Raw genomic sequence first — 23,838 nt, 5'->3', positions numbered from 1 at the left:
CTGCCCTCCTGGTCGTCCTGGGTTTGCGGAAGTCAGTCTGTCTGCGTACAACTGGCTAGAGGAGGGGGAGGATGTCAATCTCCTCTCTAAAGTCTCCACAAGGGCCTGCTGGTATTCTTCCATTTTGACCTGTCTGACTCTTTCTTCAAGCAGTTTTGGAACATTGTGTTTGTACCGTGGATCCAGAAGGGTATAAACCCAGTAATTGGTGTTGTCCAGAATGCGCACAATGCGTGGGTCACGTTCAATGCAGTCTAGCATGAATTGAGCCATGTGTGCCAGAGTCCTACCAGAATCCTCATCATCCTCTAGTGAGCGTTGTGATAGTTGTTGTGATGCATCATAGTCGTCACCTTCCTCCTGGTCTGCTTCTGCTGACCATTCGCGTTGAATTGTGGAAGTCCAACGTGCACCGCTCTGGCCCTCGTCAGTGGTGGCATGAAATTCCTGCTCCAACTCCAGCTGTTCCTCCTCCTCTTCTTCGTCATAGCTGCTGGGGCCAGCGTTCCCTGAGGCGGATGGCCTGATGTTGGTACCATCACGCTGATCGTTTTCTCCTTCAGATTCCCCCAGTTGCATCATGACAGCTGTTTCCTTGATTTTCAACATTGACCTCTTCAGTAAACACAGCAGTGGTATGGTAATGCTGACTGAAGAGTTGTCACTGCTCACAAGCAACGTGGATTGCTCAAAATTTTGGAGGACTTGGCAGAGGTCCAACATGTTGGCCCAATCGGATCCACAGAAGCTTGGCAGCTGTCCGGATGCGCCTCGGTACTGCGCCGTCATGTACTGGACCACTGCACTCTTCTGCTCACAAAAGCGTGCTAGCATGTGCAGCGTAGAATTCCAGCGCGTAGGGACATCACACAGCAAGCGATGGTGGGGGAGATTGAAGCGCTCCTGCATCTTGGCGAGTGCCCCCGAAGCAGTACTGGAATTTCTACAATGTTTGGCCACTCGACGCACCTTCAACAGAAGATCGGCCACGCCTGGGTATGTCCTCAGGAACCGCTGAACTACTAGGTTCATCACGTGCGCCAGGCAAGGGATGTGTGTCAGCTTAGCCAACCTTAAAGCGCGAATGAGATTACTCCCATTATCACACACAACCATGCCCGGTTTCAAGTCCAGCGGTGCCAGCCACAAATCCGTCTGTTCCTTTATTCCCTTCCAAATTTCCTCCCCTGTGTGCTGCTTATCCCCAAGGCAGATCAGCTTCAGCAACGCTTGCTGACGCATGCCAACAGCTGTGCTGCACTGCTTCCACGATCCTACTGCTGCTGGGTTAGCGTTTCCGGATGAGGTACAGCTTTGAGATGCGTTGGAGGAGAAGGAGTCAGAGAGGTAGGTGCTGCTGTTGTTATCCAGTGGGAGGGACGGCGGTGCAGCTGTTTGCGGCGTGGGCAACACCCGCGCCGTAGCAGGTGAGGAATCGCTGCCAGGCTCCACAAGGTTCACCCAGTGCGCGGTAAGGGAGATGTATCGACCCTGGCCGAACGCACTCGTCCAAGTGTCAGTGGTGAGGTGAACCTTGCAGGCAACGGCATTCTTCAAGCTTCGGGTTATTTTGCTGACCACGTGCTCTTGCAACTCAGGCACTGCAGAGCGCGCAAAGTGGTAGCGGCTGGGAACCACGTAACGTGGGATGGCCACTGACATCATGCCCTTGAAGCTGTTTGTCTCCACCACTCGATATGGCAGCATTTCGCAGGCCAGAAGCTTGGCTATGCTGGCTGTTACTGCCACGGCCCGGGGGTCATTTGCTGGCAATTTCCTCTTGCGCTCAAACATCTCCGACACAGACAACTGAACCGTAGCGCTGCACACGGAAGGGCTGTTGGTTGTTGTGTTTGATGAACACTGGGAGACCTCAAGAGCACTACTCCGGAAAGTGACAGTGTCAGCGTCGTCTGATGTTTGTGAATGTTGTGAACCACGCAATGGCTGGGCTACTGCTGCTGCTGAGGCGGGTCTGGTGGTGAGTCTGGTGAACCCAAGGGAGGCAGTGTTGCTGGTACCCTGTCCTGCCGCGTTTGCCCACAGAGTGGGATGTTTGGATAGCATGTGGCGGCTCATGCTGGTGGTGGAGAGGTTGTTAATACTTTTCCCCCTGCTCAGGCGAGTCTTGCACACCTTGCAAATCGCCATGGTAACATCCTCAGTGCAGTCTTCAAAGAAAGCCCAGACTTTGGAGCACCTGCCTCCTTGCTGGCGATTTCTGTTTCCTCCTCTTTTGCCTCTCACTCTAACTTCCACGCTTGTGGTGCCTGAAATTGCGCGCCGCCTACCTTGTGGCACAAGGCGAACTCGTGCAGCAGTGGGTTCTTCAACAGACTCATCTGTGCTGCTGCTACGACGGCGATGTTCTCGTTCACAAATAAAATCTGGGTCTCTGTCCACATTGTCCATACCCTCCTCTTCCATCTCCTCAAACTCGTCATATGTCATTGTGGGGGGCCGCCGCCGTGGAGTAGAGCTCCCCAGAACAACCTCTGCGCAGCTCACTCCAACGTCGTCTTCCAGATCTTGTCGGCCGACCTCCTGCAATTGCAACCCCTCCTGCCCAACTTGCTCTGGGATTTGGGTTTCCGAGTCCTCCTCGGACTCGCCTTGTATTTCAGTGCGCGGTGCATTTCCCACAGTTAATGGTTGTGAATCCGGGCACAACGTTTCTGGCTGTTCCTCCATTGACCTTTCATAGGTGGAAGTTTGTTGGGCTGGGAATAGCTCCTGCGAATACCCCATTGTGTCCTGAGGTAATTCATAGGACTGGTTATCTGGCAGTTGTGTGCGTGGTGTCGCTGCCGGTTGTGTCAGCTTTGTGCCCACTGGCTCCTTGTAACTGGCTGAGGACTCGGACCTCGTGCGTGATGTGCTGGTGCTGCTTAACCCACTGCTGGACGCTTGAGAGGTCATCCAAGTAATTATCTGGTCCTGTTCTTTTGGATTTGTGAGGGTTGTTGTCCTGGACAACATGGGCGGTATTGAGTGGGTTTTCTTGGGTGCTCCCCTGTGGCCTGTACGTGAACCGTCAGGGGAAACACCTCTTCCCTTGCCCCTTCCTCTTTCACCGGATTTCTTCCTCATTTCACTTATCCTTACAGTACACGCTGACTGGCAGCAGTACAGTGGCAGTACAGAAATGCTATACAGTACCACTATTCCCAGCAGCGACACAGAGCGCAATGCTATACAGTGGCGGGTGAGCGGTGTACTACTGTTCCCAGGCCCAGCAGACACAGAGTGGCAGTACACACAATGCTATATAGTCTGGCTAAGCCGTGTACTCAGAGTGTCAGAAAACACAATGCTATATATAGCGTGGCTGAGCGAGGTGCACAGTGGCAGTACACACAATGCTATATTAGTCAGGCTAAGCCGTGTACACAGAGTGTCAGTAAACAATGGTATATAGTCTGGCTGAGCGGTGTACACAGAGTGTCAGTAAACAACGGTATATAGTCTGGCTGAGCGGTGTACACAGAGTGGCAGTAAACACAATGCTATATATAGCGTGGCTGAGCGAGGTGCACAGTGGCAGTACACACAATGCTATATAGTCAGGCTAAGCCGTGTACACAGAGTGTCAGAAAACACAATGCTATATATAGCGTGGCTGAGGGAGGTGCACAGTGGCAGTACACACAATGCTTTATAGTCAGGCTGAGCCGTGTACACAGAGTGTCAGTAAACAATGGTATATAGTCTGGCTGAGCGGTGTACACAGAGTGTCAGTAAACAACGGTATATAGTCTGGCTGAGCGGTGTACACAGAGTGGCAGTAAACACAATGCTATATATAGCGTGGCTGAGCGAGGTGCACAGTGGCAGTACACACAATGCTATAGAGCCAGGCTAAGCCGTGTACACAGAGTGTCAGAAAACACAATGCTATATATATAGCGTGGCTGAGCGAGGTGCACAGTGGCAGTACACACAATGCTATATATAGCGTGGCTGAGCGAGGTGCACAGTGGCAGTACACACAATGCTATATATAGCGTGGCTGAGCGAGGTGCACAGTGGCAGTACACACAATGCTATATATAGCGTGGCTGAGCGAGGTGCACAGTGGCAGTACACACAATGCTATATTAGTCAGGCTAAGCCGTGTACACAGAGAGTCAGAAAACACAATGCTATATATATAGCGTGGCTGAGCGAGGTGCACAGTGGCAGTACACACAATGCTATATATAGCGTGGCTGAGCGAGGTGCACAGTGGCAGTACACACAATGCTATATATAGCGTGGCTGAGCGAGGTGCACAGTGGCAGTACACACAATGCTATATATAGCGTGGCTGAGCGAGGTGCACAGTGGCAGTACACACAATGCTATATTAGTCAGGCTAAGCCGTGTACACAGAGTGTCAGAAAACACAATGCTATATATATAGCGTGGCTGAGCGAGGTGCACAGTGGCAGTACACACAATGCTATATATAGCGTGGCTGAGCGAGGTGCACAGTGGCAGTACACACAATGCTATATATAGCGTGGCTGAGCGAGGTGCACAGTGGCAGTACACACAATGCTATATTAGTCAGGCTAAGCCGTGTACACAGAGTGTCAGAAAACACAATGCTATATATATAGCGTGGCTGAGCGAGGTACACAGTGGCAGTAAACAATGCTATATATAGTGTGGCTGAGCGAGCGGTGTACTACTGTTCCCAGCAGCGACACACAATGACTGGGGGGGACCCTGGCTAGCGTGGCTGGAGAGCGAACTACCCTGCCTGCCTACCCAAAGCTAAACCCACAGACAAATGGCGGAGATATGACGTGGTTCGGGTATTTATTTACCCGAACCACGTGACCGTTCGGCCAATCAGAGCGCGTTCGGGCCCGAACCACGTGACCCGTTCGGCCAATCACAGCGCTAGCCGAACGTTCGGGGAACGTTCGGCCATGCGCTCTTAGTTCGGCCATGTGGCCGAACGGTTTGGCCGAGCACCGTCAGGTGTTCGGCCGAACTCGAACATCACCCAAACAGGGTGATGTTCTGCAGAACCCGAACAGTGGCGAACACTGTTCGCCCAACACTAGCTCCAGTCACTTTCCTGAATATTAATCTCATTCGCCCAGTGACCAAGTGTGCCAAGTTTGATAACCTTGCCAGTAACAGTGTAAGAATGGCAGCAGTTTGAATATTCCCCTTGAAAATCAATAGGTGAATTTTAATTGGCTGTTGTTGGCTCCAGTCACTTTCCTGAATATTAATCACATTCACCCAGTGACCAAGTGTGCCAAGTTTGATAACCCTGCCAGTAACAGTGTAAGAATGGCTGCAGTTCACATTTTCCCATTGTAAATGAATGGCTTAAGCTTATGCTTATGCTTCGCCCACTTTTCCAGGATTTGTAACCTCGGTCACCAAGTGACCAACTGTGCCAAGTGTGGGGACTCTGGCTCAATTACTGTGAGAATGGCAGCCTTTTCCATTTTTTCCATTGACATGAATGGGTGGAATCTGATTGGCTGTTTGTAGCTCCGCCCAGAACATATCATCCCAGGTAGTAAGGGATCTGTGTACCAAGTTTTGTTCAAATTGCTAAAGGCATTTTTGAGTGATCGCGGCACATACATACATACATACACACACACACATACACACACATACAGTACATACACACACACACACATACACACACACATATACACATACATCTGATTTTATATACAGTATATAGATTTTATTTAGGGCTTAAAATGTATTTTATTGACAAGGTGTAAAAAGATTACCTAGGAGAAAACTTCTGAGAAAAAATAATTCCATATGGGCCATACCGTAGTACCAATCCTTAGCGTTGATCTTAATCTGTTAAATACGATTATGCAATTTTTTGCATACATTTTCACAATTACAGCCATACATAATTACGATTTTTACATGATTTATACATTCAGCTGATTTTGTGTAATCTATTTGTAACTATGCATAGTTCTCACATAATTTTGTGCTGACTTTAGTGGTTAATAGCAAAGTACATGCTATTGTCACCTAAATGGCTATGTATGTCAAGGAGAAGGGTGGGGACAAGACAAAACAATTTTTTTAAAGAAAGACTTAAAGAGACACTGAAGTCTCTTAACCCCCAGGGCTCGCTACATGATAGCCACTGACAAGCGGCATCCCCCTAGCTAAACTGATCGCCGCCGGCGCTCTCTGAAAGCAGGAAATCCAGTTCAGAACGGGATTTCCTGCTGGGCTTCCCCTGTCGCCATGGCGACAGGGCGGGATGAAGTCTCCAACGTCATGGACGTCGGGACGTCAGAGGGAATCCCGATCCACCCCTCAGCGCTGCCAGGCACTGATTGGCCTAGATGTGCAAGGGGTCTGTAGGGGGGGGGTGGCGCGGCGGGTAGCGGCGAATCGGCGGCGAACGGCGGCGATCAAAAGTGCTAGCTGTGTGCAATAAAAAAAAATTGTAAAAATCGGCCCAACGGGGCCTGAGAAATCCTTCTGCGCAGGTTACCCCGAGCTGAGCTCAGGATAACCGGCAAGGAGGTTAAAAATCCTTTTTTTTTTTTTTTGACAAAATCCTGATTAACCTATTAGCCCTAACTAATCCGCCACATCCCCGCCGCTGTAATCTATATGAATCCCCTCTAACTCCCCCTCCCTCTCCCCCGCAAAATCCACAACTTTCTTACTCGTGGATTTTGCTGCTCAGGGAGGCAGAGCTATGAGCCGCAGCTCTGCCTCCATGCCCCGTCTATCAGCGGCGAATCTCCGCCCAGGGCTCGCTACATGATAGCCGATGAGCGGAGGCATCCCCCCACCCACTCCGATCACCTTCGGCAATCAGAGTAAGCAGGAAATCCCGTTCAAAACGGGATTTCCTGCAGGGCTTCCCCGGTCGCCATGGCGACGGGGCGGGATGACGTCACCAACGTCATGGACGTCGGGACGTCACAGGGAATCCCGATCTGCCCCTCAGCGCTGCCTGGCACTGATTGGCCAGGCTGCGCAAGGGTCTGGGGCAGGGGGGGGGGCGGCTTGGCGCGGCGGGTAGCGGCGAATAGGCGGGTAGCAGCGGCAATCGCGTACTACACGCAGCTAGCAAAGTGCTAGCTGCGTGTAGGAAAAGAAATTATGCAAATCGGCCCAGCGGGGCCTGAGAAATCCTCCTGCGCAGGTTACCCCAAGCTGAGCTCGGGATAACCGGCAAGGAGGTTAATTAAATAGATTACAGCGGTGGGGATGCAGCGGTTTAGCTAGGGCTAATATGTTAATCAGGATTATGTCATAAAATGAGGATTTTTAAGAGACTTCAGAGTCTCTTGTTTTTGAGAAAATTTAGTTTACAAATGCAAAGGAAAAATGTTTTTTCAACTCAGAAAAATGACGGTTAAAAAAACATTTAGCCTTTGCATTTTTAAAATAAATTTTTCAAAAAGCTTAAGTCTTTTTGAATTTTTTTTTTTGCCTTGTCTGTAACATACACAACCAATTTTGCATGATAGCATGTATGGGGGTTTTGCTATTAAGCGCTTAAGTCAGCACAAAATTGCGCAAAAAATAAGCAAAATTGTGAAATTTCACATTACGATTTTGCATCCTAATTGCGAATGATGATACAAGATTATGCAAAATTTGTGCATATTACTACCAGTCCTACTTAAAACTTGCGTAAGTTCATTTATAATTGATTCTTTCATTGTAAAAGTTAATAAACCAGTGTTTTATCTATGCAGCAGCCTACATAAACTAAGTAGAAGTCAAAAAGCTTCTGTGTGAATGTGCAAACATTCCTTACAGCAGAGATAAATCATTCAATAGGTCATCATTTCTCTGTGTGGGAGCTAAATGAGCTGGAGTACTGTAAATATAACAGTAAACATTGCTCAGACATCCAAGATTTTCAACCAATACACTCAAGATAAGAATATGAGATAAGAATTAGGCAAGGTCAGAAATGGCTATTTCCGATTCTGCACGAATTCTGATTTCCGCAAATGCCATTTCTCAATTTTCTGTTTTACGATTATACGTTTTTTTCGATTTTCCAATTTCCAGAACAGAGAATACAGAAAATGACAAAAATTACCGTGATAATCCAATTTTTTGTGGAAAAAATCCTGCTTTCTCTGAATGGTCCAATGCTTCCGAGTTCTGTGATCCGGCTAAAATGACAGAGTTGTAGTAAATCAGATTTGAGCAGAATTCGTATTTCTGTTTTTTCCGATTTCCGAGCGAAAAATCTGGAGATTTCAATTCCGCGGAATCTGAATCAGCATCCCGATTAAGAATATGGAACTCGAGGGAAGTTCTATGTAGGATTAGTGCTACATATACAGTCATCAATTCACAATTTCATCAACTTATCTTCAGTTTGTTTGTAAAAACCTTATGATGAACCAAATGATTAACTTTTCTTTTTCTCCATAGTTGACGGCACGGACAGGTACTACTTCATCCGAACCGCTTTGCGTTCCGAGGAATGCAACAGGACTGGAAGCATTTCAGCTCCGAGAATGAATATTTCATACAGTACTTCTTGTTGCAGTCTGAATAACTGCTTGCCGCTTCGTTCACCATGTAAGGGCTTTTATCAAGTACTCAACTTCACTTCACCCTTCCATTAAACTCTGACTTGACCAGGGGCGTAACAATAGACCCTGCTAGGGATGCAGCCACAGGAGGGCCCAGAGGCCACAGGGGAAGCATGGGGGAGAAGTTTATTTTCCCTGTCCTAAGTTGACTGACAACCTGACTGACTAACAACTAAGGGGACAAAGAGAAAAAGCTTTTTGCTATCTGCATAATTGTTCTAATGACTGCATCTGCTCAGCCACTGATAAGAAATCATGCAAACATTTGAAGACAAAGATTTTTAGAGTCCCTATTCAGTGTTCAGCAGGGTCTTCTGTACAGAGCCCAGGCCCCAGCCTCTCTACCCCTCCCCACATGCTCTTTACTGTATTGATGCTGGAGAAGTCTGCAGAGCCAGTTCTGCTCCATCAGAGATGGACAGAGTGAGTGTAATAAGCTGAGGCTGGGAGCACACTCGTCTGTCGGTTTTCTGTATGCGTATTCTGCATTCTTAGTGTCAGTATGTGTGAAAACATGCAGGTTTTATCACACAAGTTAATGTAATTGGTAGAGAAAATGCATGCACTGCTTCACTGCTGTCTGTGCACTAGCCAATTAAATAGCATTGGTTCTCAGGTTACCTGTGCAGAAAGTGAGGGGGGGAGGAGCCCCACCCAAAGATTCAAAGGGGTGCCAAGTGATTTCTAGATACACCCCTGGACTTGACCCTGACATCTAATTCCAAAGTGGCATTAAGGTCAAACACCCCCTCCCACCACCACCACCAATCCTCTGAAATAGTACAAGCAATATCATCCTCCCCCCTTTCAATACACAGTTTAAATTCAACACTTCACGTGACCTATAAGGAAAACCTGTTAGGATAAAGTATAGATATTTATGTTGGGAGATGGAAGCCTCTGGATCCTCCACAGTTTTTCCAGTCCTCCTCCGCAGAGCTGGGACAAGGTCCTCCAGCACCCAAGGCTGAGACACCAAAGTGCGCCGCTCCATCCCTGCCACCCTAGCCGTCACACACTGATTGCTATTACACTAAGAGGCCCCTCCCCCATCCCTCCCACCCCAGCTGTCACACACTGATTGCTATTACACTAAGAGGCACCCCTCCCCCATCCCTCCCATCCCAGCCGTCACACACTGATTGCTATTACACTAAGAGGCCCCTCCTCCATCACTCCCACCCCAGCCGTCACACACTGATTGCTATTACACTAAGAGGCCCCTCCCTCCATCCCTCCCACCCCAGCCGTCACACACTGATTGCTATTAGACTAAGAGGCCCCTCCCTCCATCCCTCCCACCCCAGCCGTCACACACTGATTGCTATTAGACTAAGAGGCCCCTCCTCCATCCCTCCCACCCCAGCCATCACACACTTATTGCTATTAGACTAAGAGGCCCCTCCCTATCCCTCCCACACCAGCTGTCACACACTGATTGCTATTAGACTAAGAGGCCCCTTCCCCATTCCTCCCACCCCAGCCATCACACACTGTTTGCTATTAGATTAAGAGGCCCCTTCCCATCCCTCCCACCCCAGCAGCCACACACTGATTGCTATTAGACTAAGAGGCCCCCCCCCATCCCTCCCACCCCAGCCATCACACATTGATTGCTATTAGACTAAGAGGCCCCTTCCCCATCCCTCCTACCCCAGCCATCACACACTGTTTGCTATTAGATTAAGAGGCCCCTCCCCATCCCTCCCACCCCAGCAGTCACACACTGATTGCTATTAGACTAAGAGGCCCCTCCCCCATCCCTCCCACCCCAGCCATCACACACTGATTGCTATTAGACATAAGGTGGCCACACCATACCATTTTTTAAATAACTGTTCAATTTAAGAATTGCAATAAATTTTTCTGACTGATTGCAACATTTAAAAAATCTGACCAACGTACCACACACAATTTTTACCCAATTTTGATAAAAATGATTGGAAACATTGAGAAATTTGCTAGGGTGTGTATATTTACCACTTCAGCCTTCAGTCATTTTTCACCTTATGCATCCTAGCAATTTTCACCTTCCATCTACTCGCCAATAGCTTTATCACTAATTATCACAATGAATTGATCTATATCTTGTTTTTGCCGCCACCAATTAGGCTTTCTTTGGGTGGTACATTTTAATAAGAATTATTTTTTTCCAAATGCATTTTACCAGGAATATTATGAAAAAATGGCAAAAAAAACAACATTATTTCTCAGTTTTCAGCTATTATAGTTTTAAAATAATACATGCTACCGTAAATAAAACCTACGTATTGTATTTGCCCATTTTTCCCGGTTACTACACCATTTAAATTATGTCCCTATCACAATGTATGGCACCAATATTTCATTTGGAAATAAAGCTACATTTTTTTTGGTTTTGCGTTCATCACTATTTACAAGCTTATAATTTAAAAAATATTAGTTGTATACCCTCTTCACATGCATATTAAAAAGTTCAGACCCTTAGGTAACTATTTACGTTTTGTTTTTTAATTGTATTTTTTTTTTTTTATATTGTTAAAAATGTTTTTGGGGTATTTTGGGTGTGGGAGGTAACACTTATTTTTAAATGTAATTTATTGTGTCTTTTTGTGATAAAAATGTATGTGCATGTATAAGATATTATTATTATTTCACATATAAGGTATAAAAGTTCACAAAAAACACACACACAGTCTCAAGGAAGGAATGTAGTTTTACTATTTGTCCACAAGCTGGCCACAGTGATTTTTTTTGTTTTTCTATCCTGTGAGCGTGAGCACGCTCGCTTACAGGAACTATAAGGAGGTTTGATTTTTTTTTTCAGAAAGACTGCGCCTCTGATGAGAAGCTGTAGGTTTTTCTACCTGGGACTTAGATCGAAGAATGGGACTGTCACCTATGTTCCCATTCATTGATCTCCAGGCTAATGGGGGGTGGCACTGGGAGCGGGAGCTGACGCAAGCGCGCAGCACCGTAGCAGCAGCCTTTTGGACGTGAAAGTCCCATCCAAAAGGCTAAAATGGTTAATAAATTGACAATCTAACAAACACCATACAATCTTTAGAAACATTTCCAGCATGCCAGATCAATACAAATCGGAAAAAAAAAACAGGAAATCCGATCGGATTTTTCAATCGAATGGAAAAAAAAAGCTTTTGATTTTTCCGGGAGATCTGATTATATTTATCAATATCTTAAGAGACGTCTGTGATAAAACGCGGAAAAGCCGCCGCGTGTACTGGCGGCAAGGCGGCTGATTCCGCCGTCCAGCGCGGCGGTTTGCACGCAGCAGCGTGCGTCTGGTGTGGCTGGGCCTGTTAGTTCACACAGGCTGAGGAATACGCGCGCGCGCGCTGAGAGGCAGAACCTTTATGACAAACAAGGAGGGATCAGCTGACCAGGTTGGTCAGCTGACCTCAAAGCAAGTGGCTATTGGTTAATGGTGGATGGGTGGCGCTGGAGGGCGCCGTGCTATATATAGTCACTGCTGGTCAGTCTCAAGTTGTCTGCCGTTGCGAACACTACGTGGAAGCACTCAGACCTTAGTCAGATCCTACAGTGTGTTAGAACCAGTAGGACCTGGGAATTCACACTGAGCCAGATTACTTCTGTGTATTATTGTGTTATCATTCTGTTATACTTCAGACTAGTTCCAGGTTGTTGAGACTACGGACCTCACACTCAAGATTAGGGACTCTGTGTTATCATTCTGTTATACTTCAGACTAGTTCCAGGGTGTCGAGACCACGGACCTCACACCCAAGATTAGGGACTCTGTGTTATCATTCTGTTATACTTTAGACTAGTTCCAGGGTGTCGAGACCACGGACCTCACACCCAAGATTAGGGACTCTGTGTTATCATTCTGTTATTCTCCAGACTAGTTCCAGGGTGTCGGGACCATGGACCACACACCCAAGTCTAGGAATACTCTGTACCATCATATTATACTCCAGACTAGTTCCAGGGTGTAGAGACCACGGACCTCACATCCAAGTCTAGGCATTGTTGATATCTGTTATGACCTATTGCATTCCTGACTATCCCTCTGCTTTCTGATTCGGTACCTACGCATATCTGATTACCTGTTGCCAAACCCTGCCTGCCTTTGGATACAGAATCAGCTTTCTGTCTCTGTACTTTATCTGTCCGTGTGTTGCCGACCTGGCTTGCCCGACTTTGAGAGCTATTTCTCTCCTTAAGAGATAGTCTCCAGACCTGCTAGTGACATCCACCTTTCAGATGTCACTCACCCACAGGTTCTTCCTACCTTCAGCCTGGGACTCCACCCCCTTGGAGGTCTCAGGCTGTTGGACGGTTTCTGCACTTCTCAAAGGCAGTATCGCCCATACTGCCTGAGACCACCTGCTCCTCGGGTGGTCTTACTCAAAGTCATTACTGTTGCACCAAACGATCACATTATAAAGGTGTCCAGAGGTGAGTTATACTTAGATTATCGGTGATTCTGCAGATCATCAATAATCAGGTATAATCTGTATTCTTGGTGATACTGCAGATCACCAATCAGATTCTCTCTACGTGCTGACACCGATCGTTACAGAACGGCAGACCAAAACCAAATGGACGCACTTAAGAGCCGTCTTGATGCACTCACCACCTCGGTGGAAAATTTCATCCAAGTGCTGGACAGTCATCAGACACAGATCAATGCTTTGTCTGGGTCTGCACAAGTCCTACAGACAGCTGTGAATATAGTGCTATCTCCTCCAGGTACAGACTTACGTATGCCTGTGCCCAAAAAGTTTTCTGGTCACAGATCTGACTTTCAGAATTTTAGAAATCGAGTGCTATCGTACTTTGAGTTGAGACCTAATTCGTCGGGAACCGTGGCACAGAGAATTACGTTAATTAAGACTCTGCTGTCAGGGGATTCCCAGACCTGGGCATATAGTCTCCAGACAGGGAATGAGGCCCTAGCATCGTTTGAGGAATTTTTTAAAGCTATGGCTATAATTTATGATGATCCGGACATCGCCTCTACCGCTGAGCGGAAGCTCAAGACTTTGTTGCAGGGCAGGGATCCGGTTGAAGTTTACGCAGCTGAGTTCAGAAAGCGGGCAGTTTCAGTTAGATGGGGGTCATTTGCACTTCTGGACTGTTTCTTGTCAGGGTTGTCAGATGCAGTATCTGATCTAATGCTGGGTCATCCTGAGCCAAAATCTATTGATGAGGCCATTTCATTAGCAGTCAGGGTTGACCGTCGTCTACGTTATCAGAAACAGACTCGGAGTAGGAACAATGTGAGAGCCTCTCTCACCTCTGCCTCGACCCATCCCTGACCCTCCATTCCTCTTTTCCAGCACTGGGACTGAGGAGGTTTGTGCCTGCACTTCTGTAGGAGGGCTAAAAAGCCAAACCTGCCCAGCTTCGTGCAAGTGCACAGATGCAAGCCATCTATACCTGCGCAGTGTGGGCGAACTCCATCAACAATCCCTTGTCAGTGGGCTTGCATTGGAAGGGCGAGGAGGAGTGAGACAGGGAAAGCCTCTGGAGGATCCTGAGATTTTCCTCTCCCAAGATAAGAACCCAAATTGGGCACTTTCTTTCCCATAAAGAGGAACTTAAACCCAGGATTGAAGTTCATCCCAGTCAGTATCTGATGCCCCCTTTCCCAGAAGAAATCTTTACCTTTTCTGAAATAGATCATCGGGGACATCTGTATGGCTGATATTGTGGTGAAACCCCTCTCAGAGTGTGATGTCTTGACAATGGTCCTGACAGTTTGCTGCCTATGAACCTCTTTGCATTGTAGGAAATAACAGCTAGCAGTTTCTCCCTCTGTGCATAGAACTGTCAGTAACGCACATTCTTTACAGATCACCTGACAGGACTAAAGATGTCTTCACCACTGATACATTTCAGAATGTAACTCAGGAAGAGGAAAGATTTTACAATGGGTAAACACTGACTAAATAATCTTCTCTTCCACTTTAAGGGTTACTTTAAGTGGAACTTTAACCTCAGCATTAAATTAGAATGTTAGGAGAAAAGTTGCGTTTCTTGCATCTCGTGGACCATCACTACTGTGGAAGAGCCAGACTTGCAACACCATTGACAGGCAAATATAGTACAATTTTCAGCCTACCAGATCTTCAGTAGCTTTAAAGGAATCATCAGCAAAAAACCTTCCCCTGCCCGCTCTACTTACCCAGGGCTACCTCCAGCCTTTTGCAACCGACATGTCCCACCCTGCATCTCCACTCGCAGCCGCCATCCCGGGGTCCTGGAGCACTCCAGGTTGGTCTCTGCACCGGTGGGGACCCTAGGCTGGCAGTTGAGCTCGGAGTTGCGGGGTGGGACATGTCGGCTGCAAGAGAGAAAGCCCCAGGTAAGTAGAGCGAAGGGGAGTGTTTTTTGCCCTATTTTGCTGTAACACTAGGGGAGCAGTGAGGAAGAGGAGAGGTCTCTGATCACCACAGGTTCAGATGGACGAGGTTAGAGACTGCTGATACTTTTATCTATGCACGGGAGAGAGGAGGAGGACACGAGGGAGAGGAGGAGGACACTGGACGAGGGAGAGGAGGAGGACACGAGGGAGAGGAGGAGGACACTGGGGAGAGGAGGAGGACACAGGGGAGAGGAGGAGGACACGGGGGAGAGGAGGAGGACACGGGAGAGAGGAGGAGGACACGAGGGAGAGGAGGAGGACACGAGGGAGAGGAGGAGGGCACGGGGGAGAGGAGGAGGACACGGGGGAGAGGAGTAGGACACAGGAAGAGGAGGAGGACACAGCGGAGAGGAGGAGGAGGACACAGGGGGAGAGGAGGAGGACACAGGAGGAGAGGAGCAGGACATGGGGAGAGGTGGAGAACATGAGGGAGAGGAGAAGGACATGGGGGAGAGGAGGACAACATGGGAGAGGAGGAGGACACAGGGAGAGGAGGAGGACACGGGGGAGAGGAGGAGGACACGAGGGAGAGGAGGAGTACACGGGGGAGAGGAGGAGGACACGGGGAGAGGAGGAGGACACGGGGAGAGGAGGAGGACATGAGGGAGAGGAGGAGGACACAGGGACAATAAAGGGAGTCTTGGACATTGCACTGGGTCAGCGGTTTGTATCGGTTTGCATTCATAAGTCTGGGACTCCCTGTTTTTGGAATATGAGACACAGTGACCTATTTCTCCCCATATTTGGGAGAGTAAAAGTGTGCCTTGTATTCCAAAAAATACAGTAGGTTAGTTGGGAACCTTGCATTTTAAGAACCTATATACTCACCTATGGAGAGAGAAGGCTCTGGATCCCATAGAACCTTCCCTGTCCTCTCTGCAATCCCTTGTTCCACCACTGTCCCTCATACCAATTCCCCCCTTTGTAGTCTTTAGAAAGTTTCGGAAGCACTATGGATCCACTCATCATCGGAAGTACTCGGGTTCGCAACTACTTCCAAAAGCCCTCCAAGTAGTCCCAAAGCATATTTCGACATTCTAGTGAGATAACTTTAGGGGGGGGGGGTGTACAGAAATGGACCAATGGGATGAAGAGGCAATCAGGAAGGCTCTGTGGAATCCAGACCCTTTCTTCTCTGTAGGTGAGTATTAAAGTCTTTATTTTTTTATCTTGGTTCAGGTTTCCTTTAATTGCATAAGGGCCCTTCAGTCTGAGGAACATTGAGAACAAACCTTCCAGGGATTACTGGAAGACTTACAGAATGATAGGCAATAGTCAATAAATGTCATAAAGTGCAACAATAGAAATAAAGGTGTTGACATGACGTTTGTGTTACTTTTCTTCTAACATTTATCAGAACAGAACCTCACATTCAATGCTTTTGGGGAAATGGACTCTAAGATGTACTTGCCATGTGATACTCTTGCTAATAGCTTCACCTCCTCCACATAGTTTTCATGAGCTAACGGTCTGTTTTCTTGTATGGATTTACTCTAAGTGCCACCTAAGAAGAACACAACCAGGAATGGCATTTTGTGCCCAGCTTGCTACTCTGAAGAGCAAAAGTGCATGGCCACCCATTCCATAGAGTGCACCGGGGAGGAGACATCCTGCATGACTTATGTAAGCCACTCTGCATTTGGTAAGTAGATGCAAACTAATTTGTATTAAAGTTTACTTATTACATACTGTAAATATTAAAGTGATTTAATGTATACGGAGGTACCCTTTGGTCAATTATTGTATGTGCAAGCTTCTTTGCATGTATGGTGCAACATTTAATAAATTCAATATGAACGAAGCTTGTTGGACTTTTTGTGATTACTGTAAGACGCTGAGCAGTATTGCAATAGGATTTGATTAACAACCGTAGTAAGGGTCTTGAAGTTAGTCTTTTTGTAGATTACTTTTAAATAATATTTGTTGTTGTGGTATTTTCAGTACTTCACCTGAGGCTAAGATGGTCCATTAACCTCACATCTCAATCTAAAAACAATGCACTTAACGTATGCACAGGTGTGCCAAATTATGACCCATGCAAGTAAGCATTTGGGAAATGAGAATACTTACAGCCTTAATGAAATATCAGGTGTCTAATCATCTGCTAAGACCAAGTGAGTTCTATGCAGTAGCGAACCAGACTTGACCGGTTTCGTTCCATACAATGTTATCAAGGGTTAAGAGTGCTGTGGGCGGAGACTCCGTACTTAAGTTCCGTGGAGTGTTAGCCCGCCACACTTATAACCCTTGATAACATTATGCGGAACTTTAGTCCGGGAGAAGCAGGGGCTCTTAACCTTTAAATAAAGGGAATAAAAACATGCATTCTACCCGTCATTCAAGGAGCTAGAAACCCTTGTCTCTCACACACCATTAAAATAATGGCCGAGAATCCTACGGATGGGATCTTGGTGATTTTGTTGGGTTGGCCTAATTTGAGAATACTGCAGCATTTTTGGAGAAATAAGATCCCTCGTGTTTGGCAGTTTTTATTGCTTTGTGTAATGTGTCGCTGAAAGTAAGTGCAAGCTTTCAGTGCAAGGGCTAATATTAATTTGACTTTGATTTGGCCACATTCTTTTGCACATACATGAAATGAAGGAGCCTGAGAAAAAAGGTGCTCAGGATTGCCACTAGTAAAATATTGATACAATTAGCAAAATTCTACTGCTGGGTTCCATAGTAAAATATCAGTAATATTTACCGATATTTTACTGTAGCTAAACTGAACCCTACCCTCACACCGAACCCTACCCTGGTGGTGCCTAACCCGAAGCCCCCCCACCCCTTGGTGCTTAACCCTAAGATCCCCCTGGTGGTGACTAACCCTAAGATCCCCCGAAGGTGCCTAACCCTAAGACCTCCCCCCCGTGCCTAACCCTAAGACTCCCCCCTGGTGGGGCCTAACGCTATGTTTCAATACTATTGGGAATGAGTCCCAGAATGAAAAATGACTCTCAAAATATGTATAGGTAATGATCCTCGCTTGAGCACACCACCATGCTCAGGATGATATCAGGTTTCTGTACAGGAGGATCTATATTAACAAGGTGAGACCACAAAGCAGTAGTTTGATTCCAAAATTTAGTATCGCACTTTATTGTATCCAAAAAAATCTTTTTTTAAAAAGATAAAAAACTTTTTTATATTTATCGGTAAACTTCTTCACTGTACAAATGTACTAAATCATTATATTTCAACAGATCGTAGACACTGTGTGCTTTGTTTGATGAAACAGTGCATTTCAGATAGTACAATTCAGGCAACGACACTAGTCTGTTTCGGGTTATTGACCCTTCATCAGGCCTTTACAAAGCATAAAGTATACCTCTACAAAATATAATGTGCAATCTAGAGACCTATAAATGTAGATATTGGGGTATCTGTTCCAACCAGACACAGCCCGGCACCTGACTGATGGCTGGCATAGAAGAGCTCAGCTGCCGTGTGTGACACGGCTGTACCCCTGGGTGGCCGAAAAGCAATCCACTGTCTTAGGCTGACGCCTATGACACTTTTCAGAGTCCCAGTCTGAATAATAATCCTCCTGTGGCCTAACTTTTACAGCTTTTACAGTCTTCCAAACAGCTGCTATTCTTAGAATTAACTCCGCCACCACACCACCAGGAAACAGACTCACCGGATTCTAAGACCTAGTTGTGCATTGGGACACTTAGGGCCGTCCCCCACCTACTAGGATATCGGTTGCCTTGGCTACGGATGACTCCTCATATATTCACGTCCATTCACCATAAATCATATCCTCAAAAGGAAAAACCTTACATAGTGTAAAACTGTAAAAATGTATTTATATATAAAAAGCGTTTGCGCTCACAATATGTAGACTCAGTATTAGGGCACAGAGTTTTTTGTACTGGCTCTCTCTGTCAAGGTGGGCTCCGGCTGCCAATTTGTATCCCCTCTTGTGCTGTCACTGGTGTTCGTGCGCGCAACATCCACCACCACAGCCCGGGACGCCGGATTCCCCATGCTTGTTCAATGGCTCTCACTACTGCGCCTAAGCCCCGCCCAATGAAGCCTATGACAGCCGATCATGCTGATTGGCTGGTGGCTGGAGGGAGGGCGGGTTAAAAAAGAGAAAATTATTGTTTAAAAAAATAAATAAATATTTGTAAAAAATAATAATAAGTAAATAAACATCCTGGGAGGGGTCATAGCCCACCAACAGAAAGCTCTGTGTGAGTTGTACAGCCCTGCAGTGAGCCCTTAAAGCTGCAGTGGCCTATTTTGTCAAAAATGGCCTGGCCACTAGGGGGGTTAAGACCGCGGCCCTCAAGAGGTTAATGCATGTCTGGCACACTACATGTTATAGGCCCTTCACAGGTCATCTGATGAAGAGCTCCACCCATAACATGTAGAGTTCGAGACATTAAATTGGATGTTGGTTTAAACCAGCGGAGTGCCACCTTCTGATTCCTATAGAGCTGATGGCTGCATGGAAGTGCATGAACGGAGCTGCAGAGGGTAAACAATGCATTTTTAATGATATACTTCTCAGTATCGGGATGGGGGAAATCGCATGGCACACTGATGGACTCTTACATGTGTATTTATTTCCTACTGTTTTCTTTTTTTATCACAGGTGAGCCTCCTGTATCGTACTCAGGTGGTTGTGCCTCTAGGGATGTGTGTGGTCATGCTCGATCCCTGCCCTTTTTAGTTGATGTCTACACTGCGCACAATATATCCTGCGCTCCAGAGAACAGCACAAATCTTAAACCCGGTGAGATGAGTTCATGCTTTTGATGGCAAGACCTTATTATACACACGCTGATAGAAGGAGCTTTCCCAATGTGTATGGTTCTGCAGATGCAACTGAGGATTTGATTTTGAAGCATTAAAAGTCAATGGGAAGTGTTAAAAAAATTTAGCAGATACTTACCTAAGCAGAGGGAAGGCTCTAGGCCCTATAGAGCCTTCTTGCCAGGGCTAGATTTACAATAAGGCACTGTAGGCACGCGCCTACAGGCACTTGGAGGTTAGAAAGGCGGCTTACTCCCCTCCACAAGTGCCTCTCTCCTACCTTGCCAATGCAAAGTCCCGAGGCCCGAGCTGAATGTAAATGAGAGGTTACTCACCAAGGTCTTTGCATTTCTCTGACCAGATCCCCCTTCAGTCGGGGGCACCTCTAGCTACCTAATACTGAGGATAGCGCTGGCTATTGGTTACTAAATACTGAGTGTCATCTGTAGCTACCTATGACTGCCAAGGAAAGTAAGGGAGAAGTGACCGCTGGGCCAGCCACACACCTGTGGTGCGGTTCGGTGGGGGTTTGTAGGTTCATGGAGGGCGGAGTCTAGGGTGCCAGGTCATCTGGGTCTATAGGTGCCTGTGATGTAAATACGGGCCTGCTTCTCTCTCCTTTCTCGGTCCCCATTCCAGCGCTGGCTCCCCTCTCTCTCTGGCACAAAGGGGGCTCTGGAAGTCTTCGGGGAGCCCGAGTGCTCCTGAAGACGGGCCGCTCCATACAGCGCATGCACGGACGCCCTCTCTCGCGCACTTGCACAGTATGGAGCCACCTTTGGGAACACTCGGCTCCAGAAGACTTCTAGAGTCCCCCACGGTGGGGGATTCAAATGGGGGACCCAACGATGGAGAGGAGCGAGAAGGCTCTATAGGACCCAGAGCCCTCCCTCTCCTTAGGTAAGTATCTGCATCACTTTTTTTTCTGTAGCGATTACCAATGACTTTAAATTCACCCAGATGGTTCACAAAATGAGAGTATTTATAAGCATCAAATAAAATACTTCACAATAATTGTGTTAACCCTGATGACCCCTTACTTACTTGAATGTATCTTCCCTTTCGTGCCCCCCAGGGTGATGGTCTCCAAACAGTACAACCAAACAAAAGTTGCAAGAATATAAAACGTGCATTTAATGGGACTGGGAAGTTTAACTAGTGTGGGTGAAATGGATAATAGAGCATAAATAATAAAGTTTGATAGGTGGATAATGTAAATTCAGGAGGTATAGAAATATTAGTGAACATCTTATGAATGTTCATCAGTGATGAGTGAAAATTTCAATATTGCTTTTGCATTAATTTTCACAAAAATAATGAACATTTCAGTGGAAATTTGTTTTATCTATTTTTTTGTGTATGTTTTTAGTTCTTTTTGTGAGTTTTCGCAGTAAAAATACAGATTTTCACAGTTAAAATTGTCGTGGTTAAAATATGTTTTTACTGCGTTGTTGCACTTTTCATGATTTTTCACGGTAAAAATATTGACTTTTTCCATTTTTGAAGTAAAATTATTGATTTTTTTTTATATTAAAAACACAAGCCTATTTTTTTTAGCAAAGATTTCTCAAAATCAAAAATAGCATTTTCGATGCAAAAATGACTTTGGCGAAAATTCACAAGCAACACTGGTGTTAATAAATTAAACAGATGGGTACTCAAGCTTTCTGGTTACCCAACACACAACCAGTACTATCATACCTATTTGGCCTAGTGTGGTCGCTTCTACAAAAAAAAAAGGGACATACTTAAATTTTATAACAATCTAATCTAAAATTTCAGATCGCCCACCACCAGCCAACCAGAGTGGAAATACAAATATCTGCTCTCTGGAGGTACCCTAAGAATATATAAATGAATTAAAAACTGTTTAAAGGAATATAGCAGTTGGTTTACCTTCAATGATGACAACTGTTTGATATATTTAACAGTTTACTGAAAGGACAAAACAATCCATTCTGTGGTCTGGAGCCACGTCTTAAGGTGAATATTCCGTATATACTTGAATACAAGTCGACCTCGTGTATAAGTCGACTCCAATATTTGACCCTCTCAGGCTGGAATTATTGTGCTCAAGTATAAGTCTACCCAGCAAAGTTAACGGCTGCACTTGGGGACCAGGAGGGGTTATTGACTAGCGTGCTCATTGTTGCCTGTGACTCGTGTATAAGTCGACCCCTATACTTTTATTTAGTGAGCCAGGCCTAAATTTCTAGACTTATATTCGAGTATATACAGTATGCCTTAAATGTTGCTTAAAGAGAACCTGAGGTAGATCTTAGGGGGGCACATGGGACACAGAGGCATGTTCTCTGCCTCATAACATGCTCTGTGTCCCCACACCGCCACTCTCTGCCCCCCCCCACCGCCTTGCTATAGCCCCCCGAGATTAACAACAATATTTCTTGCTAACTCAGAGGTAAACACAGGGGAGAGGAATTCCCTGTTCAAAATTCAGGGTGTTCCTACAGGGTTGAGATGCCATTGGGCAGCTCTCCCCCCGGCCACACCCCCTGCCGCTCCCGTTACATAGTTACATAGTTACATAGTTACATAGTTATTTTGGTTGAAAAAAGACATACGTCCATCGAGTTCAACCAGTATAAAGTACAACACCAGCCTGCTCCCTCACATATCCCTGTTGATCCAGAGGAAGGCGAAAAAACCCTTACAAGGCATGGTCCAATTAGCCCCTAAAGGGAAAAATTCCTTCCCGACTCCAGATGGCAATCAGATAAAATCCCTGGATCAACATCATTAGGCATTACCTAGTAATTGTAGCCATGGATGTCTTTCAACGCAAGGAAAGCATCTAAGCCCCCTTTAAATGCAGGTATAGAGTTTGCCATAACGACTTCCTGTGGCAATGCATTCCACATCTTAATCACTCTTACTGTAAAGAACCCTTTCCTAAATAAATGGCTAAAACGTTTTTCCTCCATGCGCAGATCATGTCCTCTAGTCCTTTGAGAAGGCCTAGGGACAAAAAGCTCATCCGCCAAGGTATTATATTGCCCTCTGATGTATTTATACATGTTAATTAGATCCCCTCTAAGGCGTCTTTTCTCTAGACTAAATAAACCCAGTTTATCTAACCTTTCTTGATAAGTGAGACCTTCCATCCCACGCATCAATTTTGTTGCTCGTCTCTGCACCTGCTCTAAAACTGCAATATCTTTTTTGTAATGTGGTGCCCAGAACTGAATTCCATATTCCAGATGTGACCTTACTAGAGAGTTAAACAGGGGCAATATTATGCTAGCATCTCGAGTTTTTATTTCCCTTTTAATGCATCCCAAAATTTTGTTAGCTTTAGCTGCAGCTGCTTGGCATTGAGTACGATTATTTAACTTGTTGTCAATGAGCACTCCTAAGTCCTTCTCCAAGTTTGATGTCCCCAACTGTATCCCATTTATTTTGTATGGTGCTAGACCATTAGTACGTCCAAAATGCATGACCTTACATTTGTCAACATTGAATTTCATCTGCCATGTATGTGCCCATATAGCCATCCTATCCAGATCCTGTTGCAATATGACACTATCTTCCTGAGAGTTAATGATTCTGCACAATTTTGTATCATCTGCAAAAATAGCAACATTGGTCACTACTGCATCTACTAGGTCATTAATAAATAAATTGAAGAGCACTGGACCCAGAACAGACCCCTGTGGGACCCCACTGCTAACAGTCTCCCATTGCTCCCCTGCTCGCTATGAGAGACACACAGTCTCTCAGTGAAGCGTTGTGACCTATAGGCCACAAAAGTGAAAGTGAGCCAGTGTGGCCCACGGGAGCAGTGGGGAGCGGCAGTGTGGCCCACGGGAGCAGTGGGGAGCGGCAGTGTGGCCCACGGGAGCAGTGGGGAGCGGCAGTGTGGCCCACGGGAGCAGTGGGGAGCGGCAGTGTGGCCCACGGGAGCAGTGGGGAGCGGCAGTGTGGCCCACGGGAGCAGTGGGGAGCGGCAGTTTTGGCGGCTTCCTGATCCTCGCGGATCAGGTAGCCTACTTTTTTTTTTTCAATTTTTGAGTCCACCTCGGGCTCGCTAATGTACCCTTGCTTGCAAATCAACTTCGAGAAAACTGCTTTATTCAATTAGACAAAAATTATGGTAAAACA

General features: G+C 46.3%; 1 protein-coding gene across 2 annotated transcripts in view; it reads left to right on the top strand.

Annotated features, from left to right (window-relative positions):
* The window catches only part of LOC137523107 (uncharacterized), a 73,191-nt gene that overhangs the window by 18,117 nt on the left and 31,236 nt on the right, over positions 1 to 23,838 (top strand). For both annotated transcript variants that reach the window (XM_068243324.1, XM_068243325.1), the window contains exons 2-4: positions 8,401 to 8,550; positions 16,454 to 16,597; positions 19,559 to 19,699. In XM_068243324.1, coding sequence (XP_068099425.1) covers positions 8,401 to 8,550; positions 16,454 to 16,597; positions 19,559 to 19,699 — 435 coding nt within the window. The remainder of the gene's footprint in view (positions 1 to 8,400; positions 8,551 to 16,453; positions 16,598 to 19,558; positions 19,700 to 23,838) is intronic.

This window comes from Hyperolius riggenbachi, chromosome 6, assembly GCF_040937935.1.
Source record: "Hyperolius riggenbachi isolate aHypRig1 chromosome 6, aHypRig1.pri, whole genome shotgun sequence".
Lineage (NCBI taxonomy): Eukaryota > Metazoa > Chordata > Amphibia > Anura > Hyperoliidae > Hyperolius > Hyperolius riggenbachi.
Note: the sequence above shows the minus strand (reverse complement) of the source record. Positions and strands in the feature narration are given on the sequence as shown.